The sequence below is a fragment of the Prionailurus viverrinus genome, chromosome A1, assembly GCF_022837055.1.
Source record: "Prionailurus viverrinus isolate Anna chromosome A1, UM_Priviv_1.0, whole genome shotgun sequence".
Taxonomy (NCBI): Eukaryota; Metazoa; Chordata; class Mammalia; order Carnivora; family Felidae; genus Prionailurus; species Prionailurus viverrinus.
Window position 1 is genome coordinate 210,724,561 of NC_062561.1, and position 18,885 is coordinate 210,743,445.

Consider the following 18,885-nt stretch of genomic DNA (forward strand, 5'->3'; position numbering starts at 1 on the left):
TAATTAAGAAATTATTTTATTTCACAATTTTTTCCTCATCTTATGATTACATAATATAATTCTTCGTCTATTTTTCAATTGCACTATATATAAGAAGCTTGCAAATTGTCACCTGGCCTAACTTTAGCATGCCTTATGTTTTTTTTTTTTTTTTATCACTCTTGCTCTTATGCAGTTGGGAGAAAGTGGTCCAGTAGAACAGTTTTTTCATGTCAAAATTTAATGGTGTTATTCATGATCAATATTCGTCTTTAATAATGGTAAAAACATTATATTTGTCCTTTAAAATACATTTTAAGTGGTCAAATGGCATTATTTAGGAATTGTAAATTGCAGGTTTATTTCTGTCATACACTATGTCTTTAAACTCATTAGAAATCAAGATATTTTATTTGCTTTTTCTTCTTTTTAAAAAATTTTTTTAATGTTTATTCATTTTTGAGAGACAGAGCATGAGTGGGGGAGGGGCAGAGAGAGAAGGAGACAGAATCCGAAGCAGGCTCCAGGCTCTGAGCTGTCAGCACAGAGCCTGATGTGGGGCTCGAATTCATGAACCCTGAGATCATGACCTGAGCTGAAGTCAGACACTTAATGGACTGAGCTACCGAGGCACCCTTTATTGCTTTTTCTATTAAAAAGGGGACAGATCATGATTTTTTAATCATAAATTTTAAATCAAAATCTTTCAAAATAAGCTTAAGAAAGAGAAGATTGAGATCTTTTTGCCTTACATCCACACTACTTCAGATATGCAGTGTAACTGCATGATGGGTGTGTTCCCTCCTATCAGCAGAGCTTGGCTCACAATTGACAGTGACATATTCATGTGGAACTATGAAGATGGGTATGTATTTAATGCTGGTTTGCTTTAGCATGATTAGAAGTTAGATTATCTTAATGGCAGCTAGTATTCTACTCATCAGAAGCTGCCTGGTTTATTTTTCATTCAGCTAACATCTGGGTCAGTGCTTCTCATTATGCATACTGATCACCTGAGAATGAGGTTAAAAGTGCGGATACTGTTATAGTACTTCTGAGTGAGCCTCGAGAGTCTGCATTTGTAACAACCTCCCAGTGATGCTGCCAGTCTAAGTACCACTCTGAGTAGCAGGGGTTTAGTTTCCAAGCTCTTATCTTCCAATAAGATAATCTGTTAGTAGTTTTTTGAGAGATGGTTTGACATCTTTAAAGACCTGTATTTTTGATGCATTTTTATGAATTGGGAGGCTCTTAATTCATTGAAGTGGCTAAACAGTTTTATTCCATGAGGTTGGCCATGTGTAATTTGAGTGTATATAGTAATCTGAGTGACAGCTCAAGACATTTTTGCTAAAATAGTTTATTGATCTGGTTATCTCACTCTGGCTTTTTGAAGATAAATTTTGGCTTACTACCATTTCTCTCTCATAATGTCTTTAGGGGATTAGTGGGATAACCAGAGGAAGGCCCTTGTAGTTGTTTCTCTTGCCCTTGGGTAATTAAAGCACCTGTTAGGAATGCACACACGTGCACACACACACACACACACACACACACACTATCACTGAATTAAAGTGATACTAAATGAGAACTTGTAGCTTAAATAAAAATATTTTTGTTCTCTGATTTTTTTTTCATTTAGAACTTTTCATAGCTATTTTTTATGGTTGAACTGTTATATAGTTCTAATAGCAGTGATGTATGGTTGTGATTTTTCTTCATATACCCTGAACTTCAGTTGCTTTTATTATTGTAACATAGTTGTTTTGATACTAAGGAATAAAACAACTTGATTTAGGTGTGGATCTGTTTAGAAAAACAAACACACAAAAAAATTATGTTATAGACAAATGTAAGGATAATTTCCTTAAAAAGGATTTCTCTTTAATGAAAATTTCTGTATTTCCATCAACATGTAATGTATCCATGTAATAAAATGTTGAATTTATTATGTATCAGACACTCTTTTGTGCTAGGAACAATATTGAATGTGGTAAGTGTAGCTCCTGTCCTCATGGAATATACACTCCAACCTTACCGTGTTCAAACTAGAACTTATTTAAAGAAAAATTATTTGAACAGTGTGCTTACTGAAAAAAATCAAGGCACAAATCCTCGGTATATAAATCTTTAGTTCACAAATTCAATTCTGCAAAAATGTTAGTTTTCATTTCAATTATTCCATTAGCTTTTTATTATAAATCCTAATACCACATGGATAATAGGAACGTAATCTTTTTCAATTCATTGTTCTGAAACACCTAACATCCCCAGTATTGGTCTTAGTTTCTGGAGGTTGTGCCAGTTTTCACAGCATGGGGAAATGGGAAAACCTGGTCCACATATGTGGCCATTTAGGAGTTTTCTTTCTGTTTGCTTGGCTCTTTTCAGGACAACCAGAAATTTTTTTCAAGGTCTGGATCATGTATATATGATCCAGATATGATCCACATATATATGATACATATGTATACATGTATATGTGTGTGTGTATATATATATACACACACATATACATGTATACATATATATGTATATATGTATGTGAATATCCCTCCCCCCCCACCCCCCCCCGGGCATATTTATCCTACTTGGTGTTCTCTGAGTTTCTTGGATCTTTGGTTTGATGTCTTTCATTTTTGGAAATTTTTCAGTGATTATCTTCAAATATTTGTTCTGCCCCATTCTCTTCCTCTCCCTTCTGAGATTTTTACACTTCCGATAGATTGTTTGATGTTATTCAAAACAGATTTTGGATACTTTGTTCTGTTTTTGTTTCTCCATTCTTTTTGTTTGTTTCAATTTGGACAATTGCTGTTGACCCAAATTCAAGTTCATGGATTCTTTTGTTAAGTATGTCAAGTCTACTTAAAAAGTTCTTACAAGATGGTCTTTCTCTATGCTGTGCTTTTTATTTCTAACATTTTCACTTATTTCTTGTAATTTTCATCTCTCTGCTGAAATTCCTTATTTGCTTATTTATATTGTCCCCTTTTTTCATTAATACCTATATGATAATCATTTATTTTAAATTTCCTGTCTTATAGTTCAGACATCTGTCTCCTAGCTGAGTCCATTTCTGTTGATTTCTTTGTTTCTTGACAGGCTTTTTTTTCCTGTGCTTTTTTGTGTCTCATGTGTTTATTTTTAAGCCAGATGCCATGTGTAGGACAGTGGACACTGTAGTAAGTAGTGTTTATCCATCCTAAGATATGGGTATGTCTCTTTTTTTGCTAGGGCCTATCAAGTAGGTCTTTATTTCGGGGAAAGTTAACTTTTTCCAAGTCAAGAGTTGAGTTGAGTTTGGTTTTGTTATTGCTCTGGTTACCCTCAGTGGACCACAGGTTTCAAATTCCTTAGAATTACTTTGCACTTAGAATGTAGGTTGGGTTCCTAGAGACTTTTTCTCAGTGTTTCTGTCCACCCTCAGCCATAGGCTTTTCCTGTGAGTCTGTTCTTCTGAGAGGGTCTTAACCCAGCAGAACTGCTATTACTTGAGATTTGCAGCCTGGCTGAGGAGAAGTTTGGAATGGGGAGCAGCTGTCTCTGTTTGCCTGGTTTATGCTTAGCTTTAGACAGGCCTGTGTGCCTGAATCTTGGAACTGAAACAGTTTTGTTTGCTGGCTTATTTTTCACTACATCCTGTAGTCTTAAAGAATATTTTAGGATAAAACTTTGTTTTCTGTGTATGTATAACATGTTTTTCTTTACCGTTTGACAGAGGAGACCTTGCCTATTTTGATGGACTTAGTGAGACTATTCTTGCTGTGGGGCTTGTGAAACCAAAAGCTGGTAAGAAATAAAAATGTAATGCTAATGTTTGTATATAATGGTTTAGAACTGAGTAACAACACATTTTAAGTAGTTGAAATTTTTATCAAATATTTGTTCTGAATTCTAAGTAGAAACATAGAAAGTGATTAGGAATATTTAATAGTTTACTCACTTTATGGTAGAAATGAATCTGTCTTTAAAATTATTAAATTGGGGCACCTAACTGGCTCAGTTGGTAGAGCATGTGACTCTTGATCTCAGGGTCATGAGTTCAAGCCCCATCCTGGGTGTAGAGCTTACTTAAAAAATTTTGTGGGGACAGGGGAGGTACCTGTGTGGCTCAGTTGGTTGAGCATGCAACTCTTGGTTTTGGCTCACGTCATGATCTCATGGTTCATGAGTTTAAGCCCTGTATCTGGCTCTGTGCTGGTAATGCAGAGTCTGCTTGAGATTTTCCCTCCCTCTCTCTCTGCCCCACCCCTGCTGTTTGTCTGTCTGTCTGTCTCTCTCTCAAAATAACTAAATAAACTTAAAAAAATTTTTTTAGGGACGCCTGGGTAGCTCCGTTGGTTAAGTGTCCGACTTTAGCTCAGATCATGATCTTGTGGTTTGTGGGTTTGAGCCCCGCGTCGGGCTCTGTGCTAACAGCTCAGAGCCTGGAGCCTGCGTTGGATTCTGTGCCTCCTCTCTCTGCCCTCTCCTGGCTCATGCTCTGTCTGTCTCTCTCTCTCTCCTTCAAAAATAAGTAAACATTAAAAAAAAAATAAAAGAAAAAATTTTTAAATAAAATTGTTAAACTATAATTTCTGCATTTTATCTTGCTTATTTTTTGTTACTCTTTGATGATGTACCTAAAGTTTTTTGCATTATACATTTTTCATCAGTTAGTAAATTTAATGTTAAAAACCATTTTTGTCTCTATGTTTTTGGTTTGTTTTCTTTTTGTGGGTCTTTTTTCCTTCTTGAGAGTGAGAGAGAGACTGATTGCCAGAGCACACTCAGAGGAGGGGCAGAAGGAGAGAGAGAGAGAGAGAGACTCTTAGCAGGCTCTGCACCCAGCACAGAGCCCCACAAGGGGCTTGATCTCACCACCATGAGATCATGACCTGAGCTGAAATCAAGAGTTGAACATTTAACTGATTGAGCCACGCAGGCGCCCCATCTCTGCATTTTTTTTTTTTTTTTTTTAGTCTTGATGTCCAATGGAAATGAAAAGAGAATTCAGAATAAATCTTAAAGAAATGAGAAGTGGTGTTTAATTTAACAGTTTCAACTTCATTATACAGATTTTTTATCAGAGCTAATGACAAAATAATGGATTGATTTAAATTTAATATAGATTTTTTTTTGATATATGAGAAATCTTACTACAATGGGAAATAGTAGACAAAATTGTTTGTAATGCCTGAATAAAATTTTGAGGTCACAACTGTTTTGAAATTATAATTCACATGGTACAGACATGTAGTCTTAAACAGTTTATGTGATTATATTATAAACTTATTTCCTTAACATAGAACCTCAAAGTATTCTCAACCCTGAGATATGTATCTCTCTTTTCTTCATTTAAAAGTTTATTCATAATAACAGTCAACGACTGTCCCTGCCCTCTATTGTAAAACATAAATTGTCCATCTAAGATAAATACTAAAATTTTGTACTACTCAAATGTAAACTTCAGTGCAAAATTAAAATTATGGCATAGTCTTTGATATGGCAACAAAGGTGTTATCTTTGATAATGAAACAATTCTGGCTTTTCTGTCAGTAAGTACTGAAAATTTTGACTCTGGAATGTAATGTTAAAGCGGACGAAGTCCATATATTACTTTGCCTTTTGCAAGAAAATACTATTCTTGGGGCATCTGGGTGACTCAGTTGGTTAAACGTCCGGCTCTTGATTTCAGCTTAGGTCATGATGTCACAGTTTGTGGGATTGAACCCCTCGTCAGGCTCTGTGCTGACAGTGCATAGCCTGCTTGGGATTCTCTCCCTCTCTCTCTCCCCCTCCCCCACATGCACACATGCTTTCTCTCTAAATAAATAAATAAATAAATAAATAAATATTTTTGAAGTTAAAGTCATTGTTTTCTTTTTTTATTATTTTTTTTTAATGTTTCATTTATTTTTGAAACAGGGAGAGACAGAGCATGAACAGGGGAGGGTCAGAGAGAGGGAGACACAGAATCTGAAACAGGCTCCAGGCTCTGAGCTGTCAGCACAGAGCCCGACGCGGGGCTCGAACTCACGGACTGAGAGATCATGACCTGAGCCGAAGTCGGATGCTTAACCGACTGAGCCACCCAGGCGCCCCTAAAGTCATTGTTTTCTAAGTCAGGCTTTTTGGCACGAGTTTGCTTTATTGGTGAATTCTGTGTAAGCAAGAAGAGTATGAATACATGTTTCAATTTTATGATTGTTTGAATAAAACAGGAATTTTTCAGTGATTTTTAGCATTTGCAGGTTTTTGTCTACAAATTGACAAGGTTTAGTCATTTTTTGAGTTCAGGGATGCATTTCTCATGTATTGAAAGATTCAGATAGTTGTCTAGTTTCAATCTCCTCTTCTTGGGAGGTAACTTACCTGAAAGAGCTTATGGCTTTTGGACATTTTTCATTATAGTGATTGTGAGTGATTAGTGGTTATGAGTCAATTTACGTCATCTGTATGACCCAGTGGGACTGCCACCAAAGTCAAATCATATGTAAACTCCTTCCTGGAAGTTATTCTTGGAATGGTCTTTCTTTGTGTTTTGAATACAGTAAACCTCCTACCTCAAATGTAGTCAATTATGTCTATTGATTTAGAGAGTGCGCAAGCGACAGGGGAGGGGCAGGTGGAGAGGGAGGGAGAGAGAGACTATTAAGCAGGCTCCATGCTTTGTGCGAGCCCAATACGGGGATCATTCCCACAACCCTGGGATCGTGACCTGAGTCAAAAGCAAGAGTTGGATGCTTAACTGACTGAGCTACCCAGACACCCGTAGTCAATTACTTCTGGAAAGCCAGTGGACTTTTCAGTAGAAGAGAAGAGCTTTGTATTTTTGTTTCTGAACCAACATCTCTTGAAAAGGTACCAATTCATACTGTCATTGAAGTTGCCTTAGAAGTTGAAGGTACCATTGGCCAAATTTTCAGTGCCAAAGCATGCCTTTGTAAAAGTGCAGTGAGTTATGTATGGTTCTTTTGAGTTTCTTCATCAAAGCAGCAAAAGCAGATGGGTTAGCAAAGGATCTTAAGTGCTTATATTTGTGCACAAGTATTACACTTTTTCTTTCAAAACTTTTTCAAAACCTTAAAACTTTTTCATTCAAAAGTAGTGAAATTTGGAACTGGTTCACAGACCTAAACAACTTATGTTAATTTCTAAAAAGTGCTAATAAGATAATGTACTTTATAGATAAGAAGTGAAGGTTGACAAAAGGAAGAAATGTCAGTCATTTAACCTTGCTGCATCCTGAAGGGAGATGGCTTCCATTTCTACCATTTTCTGTTGCAAAATACTTGAATAAATGATGAGAGATTTAGAGAAGATGACATCATTTGACAAGATACTACTTTCCTTACCTTTCTCTACTCAAAGTCGTAAACCAGCTCCATCATCCATAGAATTCCTACTTCACTAGAGTTTGTGTAATCAAAGATGACTTCTTTGGCATCGCCTGGTGACTGAATACTTTGAGCTAAGGCTTCTATTAAGGAAAACATAAGTTTTCATAAAGTTTAGGCTTTTTAAGTCAATTTTTCATGAAATATCAGGTATATTTTGAGTTCATTAGGTAGAAGATCTGTGCCTTCAGCTTAACTGACTGGAAGCTTGATACACAAAGCTGACTTTTGTACCCCTCAGTGTTCATCAGTGAAAGTAAAAGTTTGGTACTTTCTGTGGCATTATATACCCTTAAGCAGGCCAAAGGTATATACATGAAGAGATGTCCATAATTGTAACATAAGATATATTTCCTTTTATTCCTATCAGTAAGGCACTGTTTTTGGACATTGTAACATGACGTGTCATCTCGTGCCTGTACGCATTTCTTAATGTTAATACCATAAAAAGAAAATAAAGTTAAACAGTACCTTAGCATGAATTTTAAAAAAAGCTTGCACTTGGTAATGTCCCCTCTGAAACTATAAATTATCTGATTTTGATATATAAATTCATCTGGGAAACTCATTTAATATATGAACTCATATCTGTTTCTATGAATTTGACTATAGGCATCTGACATAAGTGGAATTATATGGTATTTTTTCTTTGCGACTGGTTTATTTCACTTATAATGATCTTAAGATTCATTCCTGTTACAGTATGTGTCTGAATTTCCTTTTTAAAGACTGGATCCTATTCTATTTTATTGTATATGTAGACCACATTTTGTTTATCTATTCATCTGTTAGTGGACACTTGGATTGCTTCCACTTTATAGGTACTGTGAATTATGCTGCTATGAATGTGGGTGTACAAATAGAAAGCTTTATATTTTAATAAACAGACTATTTTATGCCATTCTGATTTTGGAATTAAAAGTTTTTTTTTTAATACAGTTTTTAAAATTTATTTTGTTTTTTTTAATTTTTTTAATTTTTTTTATTTAAAAAAATATTTTTTTAACGTTTATTTATTTTTGAGACAGAGAGAGACAGAACATGAACAGGGGAGGGGCAGAGAGAGAGGGAGACACAGAATCTGAAACAGGCTCCAGGCTCTGAGCTGTCAGCAGAGAGCCCGATGCGGGGCTCGAACTCACGGACTGTGAGATCATGACCTGAGCCGAAGTCGGACGCATAACCGACCAAGCCACCTAGGTGCCCCTTTAAAATTTATTTTGAGAGAGAGCACATGTGCATGCATGCAGTGGGGAGCGGGGAGGCCAGAGAAGGAGGGAGAGAGAGAATCCCAAGCAGTCTCCGCACTTTCAGTGCATAGCCCAGCATGGGGCTTGAACTCACAAACTGTGAGATCATGACTTGAGCTGAGATCAAGAGTCGGACTCTTACCTGACTGAGCCACTCAGGTGCACCATGTAATGCTGATTTGAAATGGCATTAAATACTGAAGTGCTTCTTTTATTTTTTTAAAGTTTATTTTTTTTGAGAGAGAGAGAGCTTGCACGAGAGGAGTGGTAGGTTAGAGAAAGAGGGAGAGAGAGAATCCCAAGCAGGCTCCTTGCTGTTAGTGTGGGGCATGATGTGGGCTTCAGTCTCAAGAACCATGAGATCATGGGGTTCCTGGGTCATTCACTCAGTTAAGCATCTGACTTCGGCTCAGGTTATGATCTCATGGTTTGTGGGTTCAAGCCTCACGTCAGGTTCTGTGCTGACAGCTCTGAGCCTAGAGCCTGCTTCAGATTCTGTGTCTCCCTCTCTCTCCTGCCCCTTCCCCCTGCCCACTCATGCTCGGTCTCTCAAAAATAAAAATAAACGTTAAAAAAAAAAAAAAAAAAAAGAACCGTGAGATCATGACCTGAGCTGAAACCAAGAGTCTATCGCTTAACTAACTGACTGAGCCAACCAGGTGCCCCTGAAGTGTTTCTTTTTTAATATGGTTCTTTTTTGTATTACTATTTACTTATTTAAATGATCATAGGTAGTAATATTTTAACATCAAATTAAAGTGAGTTCAGACATTTCATATACTATTTAAATGATTTTTGTTTTTTTTTTTTAAGTAGGCTCCACACCCAATGTGGGGCTTGAATTCACGACCTCAGGATCAAGAGTCGCATCCTTTACCCACTGAGCCAGCCAGGTGTCCCCTTCATATACTATTTAATCACTAGTTCATTTTAATGATAAAGTCATTAGTCTATTAATGCTTAGATAGTGGATGTGGATGTAATGGTAAAACCATGGTCTATTAGTGCTTAAATAGTGTAAGTGGAGTTTTTTGGAATAATCCCTAACCCATGTCTCCTCTATCTTAGGCATCTTTCAACCTCATGTACGGCACCTGCTGGTTTTGGCAACCCCTGTGGATATAGTGATTCTTGGACTTAGCTATGCTAATTTACAAACAGGTATAGCAATCCATATGTGGTATTTTTAAAATAAGCATGTTAGCCAGTTTAATTAAAAGCTAATTTTTTGACTAAGTTAACTTTCCAGACTATTTGCTCATAGCAAAATAATGTTTCCCCACAGGGATGGTACCTTTCAGGTTAGTAGCTTCACCAAACAAGTATTTTGAATATGTTTACCCTATTAACGTACACTCCTTAAATGTACAATATAAAATGGTAGTAAAAGAGAAACAATTGACACTAGCGAGTTTTTCCAGTAGTGCTTTCAATTTCTTCGTTTCTAGTTTTTTGAATAGCTATTTTAACACACACAATACCGAAACGTACGTTCTTTCCTTTAACATAAGAAGACCTTGGTTTATTACTAGTACATTCAGTGGTTTCTTTTGCATTGTGGCAACCTGGGTGAAATGCTGAATTTCAGTGACTCAAATTAATGATTATTACTATCACATCCTTAGGCTTGTTTGTAAAATTTAATAATTTGGGAGAGTTTTTGATGTTGTATAATGTTACATATATTAAACTTATATGTTATAAATTTTTTATGTATGTACATAATTATAGGTTCTATTTAACTTGAATAAATTGTATCAGACTTTTTGCAGTAATTTAAAAATTATGTTCTACAAGCTTTCGGATAGATCAATAAGAATTCAGTAAAAATAACAATTCTGAAGATAATGCAGTGATTGTCTCAAACTTTAAACAAGCTCATAAGCTGATTCCTGTGTTCTTTCTTTAAAAAAAAATAGGTTCTGGAGTTCTTAATGACAGTATGTGTGGTGGAATGCAGTTGCTTCCAGATCCCTTATATTCTCTTCCCACTGATAATACTTATCTTTTAACAATAACTTCCACTGATAATGGCAGAATTTTCTTGGCTGGAAAGGACGGCTGTTTATACGAAGTAGCATACCAAGTAAGTCTAGCATTTATAAACAATTTTTTTGTCTCTCTTGATTTTTTTCATTTTTAGGGATAGATTTTGCTTTTGTTTTCTAATTATATAAGCATACTAATAAATTCTTAGAGAAAGTATTCATACATATAGTTAAAACCATAGTCTTCCATGACTATACCATGCCTATGAAACCCAGTCCTCTCTTCTAGAAATAAATAGCATTATCAGTTCTGAATATTATTTTTTTAGAAAATGATCCACTGATAATTGTAAGTATAGCTATATATTTATGTATGTCTATATATATACACACACACACACACACACACGTATACAATTACATAATGTACTTTTCTGTATGTATGCTTTTACTTAGGTTATTACTTACTGTTACATAATTGGCTTCTCACTAAATTGTTGCTTTGTGATTACTGCATATTTGTCTGTAAAATGGATGTGAATTGTTTACTTAACAGTTTTTTTTTTTTTTTTAGTTTTTTAAAATTTATTTTGAAAAAGAGGGAGGGAGGGAGAGAGAGAGAATCCCAAGCAGGCTCTGTGCTGTCAGTGCAGCCTGAATTTGGGCTCGAATTCACGAACTGTGAGATCATGACCTGAGCCAAAATCAAGAGTCAGATGCTTAACTGACTGAGCCACCCAGGCGCCCCTTAGCAAATCCTTTCTTGATGGACTTCTAGGTTTTCAGTTTCTCTCTTCACAAATAATGCTTTTGCAGCCCTCCTTTGTATATGTGTAGATACTTTTTTGTTTAGAGACTTTTAATTCTAATGTTGGGTTATAGAGTATATGCATTTAAAATTGTATTCATGTTTTCATATTGCCCTCTAAGAGTTTTAGACTCTTAGCAGGCTTCTGTGAATGTACCCCACCACCACCCCCCACTAATGCTACTATTAACAAATTTACTAATTTTGGCCGATGTGATTAGAGGGAATTTTTTTTTTTTCCTGGTTGAGTTGAGGGAGGATCTTTTCATGTATTTTTGGTCATGTATGTTTTCTCTACTCTGAAATGCCCCTTTATGTCTTATCCCTATTGTATTACTGCCTTTTTCATAAGGTAAATGTTAGGGAACTGATAAAGTAACATTCTTAGAGTCACATAATTAGTGGCAGAGCTAGGGCAACAACCCCGGTCAGCTGTGTTTTTTATATTACATAGTATCTCTTACCCATTTTCTCTTGGCTTTGTTCATTATCAAAAAAGTAGGGAGGGGCACCTGGGTGGCTCAGTTGGTTGAGTGTCTGACTTGGGCGCGGATCATGATCTCGTGGTTCAAGAGTTTGAGCCCTGCATCGGGCTCTGTGTGGACAGCTCAGAGCCTGGAGCCTGCTTTGGATTCTGTGTCTCCCTCTTTCTCTACCCTCCCCTGCTTGCACTCTGTCTCCCCCTCTCAAAAATAAATAGTAGGGGCGCCTGGGTGGCGCAGTCGGTTAAGCGTCCAACTTCAGCCGGGTCACGATCTCACGGTCCGTGAGTTCGAGCCCCGTGTCAGGCTCTGGGCTGATGGCTCGGAGCCTGGAGCCTGTTTCCAATTCTGTGTCTCCCTCTCTCTCTGCCCCTCCCCCGTTCATGCTCTGTCTCTCTCTGTCCCAAAAATAAATAAACGTTGAAAAAAAAAATTTTTAAAAAAAAAAATAAATAAATAGTAAAAAAAAAAATTTTGTATGGCAAAAGTCAGTCATTGAGAAGTACTCTGTAGATTGTGATTGTGATGGCTGCTGTTGTTAAAATTTCTTTTTAGCTGAAGTGGGAATAGATGATACAGGTACCTCTCTCCTGTGTTCTTTGAGCTCTTATAAACTGCACTTATTTGCTTTACTACTTTTATTTTTTATTTATTTAAAATAAAAAAATTTTTTTTAACATTTATTTATTTTTGAGAGAGAGCATGAGCATGGGAGGGGCAGGGAGAGAGGGAGACACAGAATGCGAAGCAGTCTCCAGGCTCCGAGCTGTCAGCCCAGAGCCTGATGCGGGTCTCGAACTCACACACTGTGAGATCATGACCTGAGCTGAAGTTGGATGCTTAACCAACTAAGCCACCCAGGCGCCCCTATTTTTAAATATTTATTTTTGAAAGGGGTGGGGAGGGGCAGAGAGAGGGGGAAGTACAGAATCTGAAGCAGGCTCCGGGCTCTGAGCTGTTGGCACAGAGCCCGACGCAGGGCTTAAACCCACAAGCCCTGAAATCATGACCTGACCTGAAGTTGGATGCTTAACCTACCGAGCCACCCATGTGCCCTTGCTTTACTGCTTTTAAATAAAAGAATTTTTAAGATAACTAAAATATGAATGTATTAACAGCACTGTGAGGTTTTGAAATAGCTGATTTCATTGAGAGCAGTGATATGATTTTGGCTAACTACATTTTCTGTTTTTAATTAAAGGACTAAACAATATTCTGAATAGTATGTCTCATTGACAGTTGTTGGTATTTCATTACCGTTTGAGGATTTTTGTACACATGAGTATACGGTAGTTGCTTTGATGGGTGTACCTACATTTACAGGTCTTCCTTCTTTCAATTTTTTCTTTTAAGGCAGAAGCAGGTTGGTTTAGCCAAAGATGTCGGAAAATAAACCACTCAAAGAGTGCACTTTCTTTCCTTGTTCCTTCATTGCTACAGTTTACATTCTCAGAAGATGGTAAGTAGAAAACAATAAATTTGGCAAACACAGTTTTTTTTAACAGATTGTTGACTTCACCGTTTTCTTCAGAAATTCCTTTTTTTTTTTTTTAATGCTTATTTATTTTGGGGCTGGGGGAGCAGAGACAGAGACAGAGAATCCCAAGCAGGTTCTGCACTTGTGCCTGACTTAGGGCTCAGACTCACAAACGATGACATTATGACCTGAGCCCAGATCAAGAGTTGGGCACTAAACTGACTGAGCCACCCAGGTGCCCCCAGAAATTCTCATTCTTCTTTTTTTTTTTTTTAAAGAATTTTTTTTTCAACGTTTATTTATTTTTGGGACAGAGAGAGACAGAGCATGAACGAGGGAGGGGCAGAGAGAGAGGGAGACACAGAATCTGAAACAGGCTCCAGGCTCTGAGCCATCAGCCCAGAGCCCGACGCGGGGCTCGAACTCACGGACCGCGAGATCGTGACCTGGCTGAAGTCGGACGCTTAACCGACTGCGCCACCCAGGCGCCCCCAGAAATTCTCATTCTTAACTGAAAGTTTGTCTTATTAAATAACATTTGGCATATATTCATAAGGGGTTTAAAGGAAGAAGAGATTATAAAATAGACAGTGTTGGTTTTATTCCCAAGTTCCTATGAATGTAGCATTACAGAGCATGGGTCTAAAACAGCTGTATGTACTGAAACCAATACATGTTTTGTCTGTCTAGAACAAATTGAATACGAGTAAATGAATATATCTGAGTTTTTAATAGAATTAGAGATTTAGGCCGGTGAAATAATTAAAAACTAGTGAGATAAGATAAATACATTCAAAAAACATTGTGACTGAAGTTTTAAACTTTTTCCCTTCACACAGTGATTCATTAAACTAAACTGGAAGTTTCTTGAACACACTGAGTATAATTATTCCTGTGTTTCTAGCATATAGTAAACAGTCATTAAATGTTGAATGAAGAAATAATGAAGAATAATGTAGAGTTTTTTTTGTCTTATAGATCCTATTCTTCAAATTGCAATTGATAATTCTAGAAATATTTTATATACACGATCTGAGAAAGGAGTAATACAGGTAAGTATTAATATTACACCGCCATTTAAGTGGGGGGAAGAATATCCCTGTTTTTAAGAAGGAGATTCAGTTACTCTTAGCCTTTTCCTATAGGCTGTGTGCTTTTTTAAAAAACTACTTCTCGGGGTGCCTGGGTGGCTCAGTCAGTTAAGCATCTGACTTCAGGTCATGATCTCATGGTTTGTGAGTTCGAGCCCCACGTCAGGCTCTGTACTGACAGCTCAGAGCCTGGAGCCTGCTTCCGATTCTGTGTCTCCCTCTCTCTCTGCCCCTCCCCTGCTCAGGCTCTGTCTCTCTCTGTGTCTCTAAAATCAATAAACGTTAAAAAAAATTCTTTAAAAAAAACTACTTCTCAGGGTCCCTTTATTGTGAAATTTTAAATCTCTGAATGTTACCAAATCTGATTGAAGTGCCACAATTAAAGGATCCCTGAAAAGGAGGAGTCTCTTCAATAAAATATTACTTAAAAGATTATTTTGTAAAGTACACATGGGTTATAGTTATGTTTAAGTGGGTACAATTTTTTTTTTTTTTAATTTTTTTTCAACGTTTTTATTTATTTTTGGGACAGAGAGAGGCAGAGCATGAACGGGGGAGGGGCAGAGAGAGAGGGAGACACAGAATCGGAAACAGGCTCCAGGCTCTGAGCCATCAGCCCAAAGCCCGACGCGGGGCTCGAACTCACACACCGCGAGATCGTGACCTGGCTGAAGTCGGACGCTTAACCGACTACGCCACCCAGGCACCCCTAAGTGGGTACAATTTTTTATTCACAGGTTTATGATTTGGGCCACGATGGACAAGGAATGAGCAGAGTTGCCTCAGTTTCGCAGAATTCTATTGTCTCTGCTGCTGGAAACATTGCTAGGTAATATGTAATTTATTGTCAGACATTTCATTTACAGGCATAGTTAAGCTATTTGTGTACAGCATACTAAGATTCTTTTCTCTTCAAAATATCTCTAAAAGATCAGGAATGCTGAAGGAGATGACATTGGAGGCTCTGAGCTGCTAGAGAAAGACTCTTAATTCTGATGTTGGATGGTTTGAAACAAGGCAGACTGGTTTTACAGTGTAAAGTACAGTTTGACATGTTTAGGTTGTCTGTACAGGCAATTACAGGAGTTATGACTAAGAAACGACATGCCTCAAAGTTCCCCACTTGTAAACACTCCAACCTTTTAACAGGCCTGCGTTGTATAAGATTAGCTGGTCTGATAATTGACACAAGTACCCTTTGGGAATACACGAACTTTACAGTCGTATTGTCTACATTGTATTCTTGAGGAAACTAAAACTAATAGTGTGATGATTTATCTGAAGTGTGACTCCTCAATAAATACTAGAATCAAGGCTTCAGCCAAGTCTTCAGACACTATACACTATGATTTACATGTATCACAACTAATTTAGCTCAAGTGCGAAAATTCTTACAACAAAGGCCTCAAATTTTCAGCGTCAGTTTTCTGTGTGCTTGGGTCATTGCTGCATTGAGATATCCTAGTGAAAAATCAATGTTTTCTTTGCTTTTCAGTGACAAAAAAAATTCTCAAGGCAGACCATCTAAAACAAAGTTTTTCCTTTTTCGGCTCCCGACTTTTTTTTTTTTTTTTTTGGAATTGTTTTCAAATCCCAGAAAAATTAGAAGAGCAGCATGGTAAAAACTGATACACCCTTTATCCAAATTTAACAGTTGTTAACCATTTTCCCTTGTTTGCTGACTTTCTTTCTTATGAACTACTTGAAAGTAACTTGCAGACATGACTTGACATGACTTTCCTCCTTACATCCTTCAACCTTCATTTCCCAAGTCTCTTATATAAGCACAATACCAATTCCACACCTAAAATAATTAATAATTTTGTGATACTATCTTGTAATTATACAGTTCATATTAAATTACTTAACAGTCCCAGAAATCTTTCGTAACAGTTTTTCTTTTCATTTTTCTCCGGATTCAGTCAGAGCCCATGAATTACATTGGTCATTTGTCTTATTGACATAGAACAGATGTCTCACTGTCTTTCTTTTTCCCTACATTTGGTGGGGTGCTGGAGTCTTATTTGTAGAATATCTCATTTTCTGTATTTGTCTTTTTCATTGTCATTAGATTAAAAAAATAGACAATTTTTTTTTTTTTTGGCCAGTGTTACATAGATGATGTGAACTCCTTGTAGTGTTACATCAGTAGGTACCTATTACCAGTTTTTGCACTATGGAATACTTGGCTAAGGTGCTGTTTACCAGGTCTCTCTGTTATAAAGTTTCATTTTTCCTTCTTTTTAATTAGTGGTAATCTTTATAATGATAATTTGATGCTCTGAGAACCCCTTATTCCTCATTAACCATTTACCCAATGGAATTAGTCTTTTATGATCTTTCAGAAAAGAGTTACTTGTAACAATATTAATGTAAACTCATATTCAGGGGTTTTTGCTGGCGCTTGCTGCTGTTGTATTAATTTTCTAAGAAGTTAGTCTTATTTTAGCATATTTAGATATTTAGTAGACCATTTTAAAAATAAACTTTAGTTTTTTTCCTTTCTTGTAGGACCATAGATCGTTCTGTTTTTAAGCCAATTGTTCAAATAGCAGTGATTGAAAATTCTGAATCGCTGGATTGTCAGTTATTGGCAGTCACACATGCAGGTATGTTGTTTAATTCATATGTCTGCTATTGCTGTTAGGACTTGATAATCTTCAGATTTGGAAAATTATTATTAGAAATATATTTTTACTTGTGTATTAATTATCAAGCAATATTAATAACTCATAAAGTTAAAGATTTTGAAAATTAGAAATTTTTCCCTGGTTCTTTCTCCTCATTTTATAGATGTAAAGCTAGGCCTAAAAAGTAAAGTGGCTAATATTCAGTGACGGAGCCTGAATAGGAACAAGGACTCCCTTGGCTTAAAATTGCAGATTCTTTCTACTAAAATGTGTTGATTCACCTGTCAATTCCAAGTGACAGCTTCTTAGAAATCTACTTCGGGTCATATTACACATGAGGACTTTGCATCAGTCAGGAAAGTGATGTGTGGCTTTAACAGGTGTCTGGTGTTACTCTGTGGAATTGCTTCAATAACATATATACCTCGGGATTTTCATTTTCTGTTACTGATGTATAATTTTACTCCATCATCAGGTGTAAGGTTATATTTCAGCACTTGTCCATTCAGACAACCATTAGCACGACCTAACACATTGACACTGGTTCACGTTCGCTTACCTCCTGGATTCTCAGCATCTTCAACAGTGGAAAAACCTTCAAAAGTACATAAAGCACTTTACAGTAAAGGTAAATTCTGAAATACTATCAGATTTAAGATTTTTTTTTTTAATTCTTAAAATTAGAATGTCCTTTGAGCCATTTGAAAATAACAAATTTTCCAATAAAATTTAGACTGTTTTAGTTTTTTACCTTAATTATGGTTTTAAAACCTAGAACCTTAATGGACTTAAGACTGATGTCACTAAAGTCAATATAAAGGAAAGAAGTTAGCGGGAGGGGCTGGAATTGAGCACAGCAGACTAAATTTCAAAATCAAACTGTCATGTCAACTAGTATTGCTAAGATGATGCTTTTATAGCCTCTTTTATCTCTGCCATTCCACTAGTTTAGCTTCATCATTTTTATTCATGATGTGTTTGGGATAACCAGTACATGAAATTCTGTTTCATTGAATATTAGATACCATTGACTGAAAGTGACAACATTTTTATGTACTAATTATGCTTTTTAAAGTTAATAATTAATTCATAAGCCCATTGATTAAAAACTATATCCTAACTTTAGAAATTTTAAGATGTTGGGGTACCTAGGTAGTTCAGTTGATTGAGCCTCTGTCTTTTTTTTTTTTAATTTTTTATTTAATTTTATATTTTTAATTTACATCCAGGTTAGCTATAGTGCAACAATGCTTTCAGGGGTAGATTCCTTAATGCCCCTTACCCATTTAGCCTATCCCCCCTCCCACAACCCCTGCAGCAACCCTCTGTTTGTTCTCCATATTTAAGAGTCTCTTATGTTTTATCCCCCTCCCTGTTTTTATATTATTTTTGCTTCCCTTCTCTTGTGTTCATTTGTTCTGTGTCTTAAAGGCCTCATATGGGTGAAGTCATATGATATTTGCCTTTCTGACTAATTTCACTTAGCATAATACCCTCTGTTCCATTCATGTAGTTGCAAATGGCAAGATTTCATTCTTTTTGATTGCCAAGTAATACTCCATTGTATATATATACCACATCTTTATCCATTCATCCATCGATGAACATTTGGACTCTTTCCCTACTTGGGCTATTGTTGATAGTTCTGCTATAAACATTGGGGTGCATGTGGCCCTTCAAAACAGCATACCTGTATCCCTTGAATAAATACCTAGTAGTGCAGTTGCTGGGTCATAGGGTAGTTCTATTTTTAATTTTTTGAGGAACCTCCATACTGTTTTCCAGAGTGGCTGCACCA

The 18,885-nt window shown here is 36.5% G+C and overlaps 1 protein-coding gene across 1 annotated transcript in view; it reads left to right on the forward strand.

Annotated features, from left to right (window-relative positions):
- Positions 1-18,885, forward strand: part of NUP155 (nucleoporin 155) — a 72,227-nt gene that overhangs the window by 6,333 nt on the left and 47,009 nt on the right. The window contains exons 3-11 of the mRNA XM_047867500.1: positions 748-844; positions 3,701-3,771; positions 9,680-9,772; positions 10,531-10,697; positions 13,243-13,348; positions 14,345-14,418; positions 15,195-15,286; positions 16,969-17,066; positions 17,563-17,715. Of these exons, the coding sequence (XP_047723456.1) occupies positions 748-844; positions 3,701-3,771; positions 9,680-9,772; positions 10,531-10,697; positions 13,243-13,348; positions 14,345-14,418; positions 15,195-15,286; positions 16,969-17,066; positions 17,563-17,715 (951 nt within the window). The remainder of the gene's footprint in view (positions 1-747; positions 845-3,700; positions 3,772-9,679; positions 9,773-10,530; positions 10,698-13,242; positions 13,349-14,344; positions 14,419-15,194; positions 15,287-16,968; positions 17,067-17,562; positions 17,716-18,885) is intronic.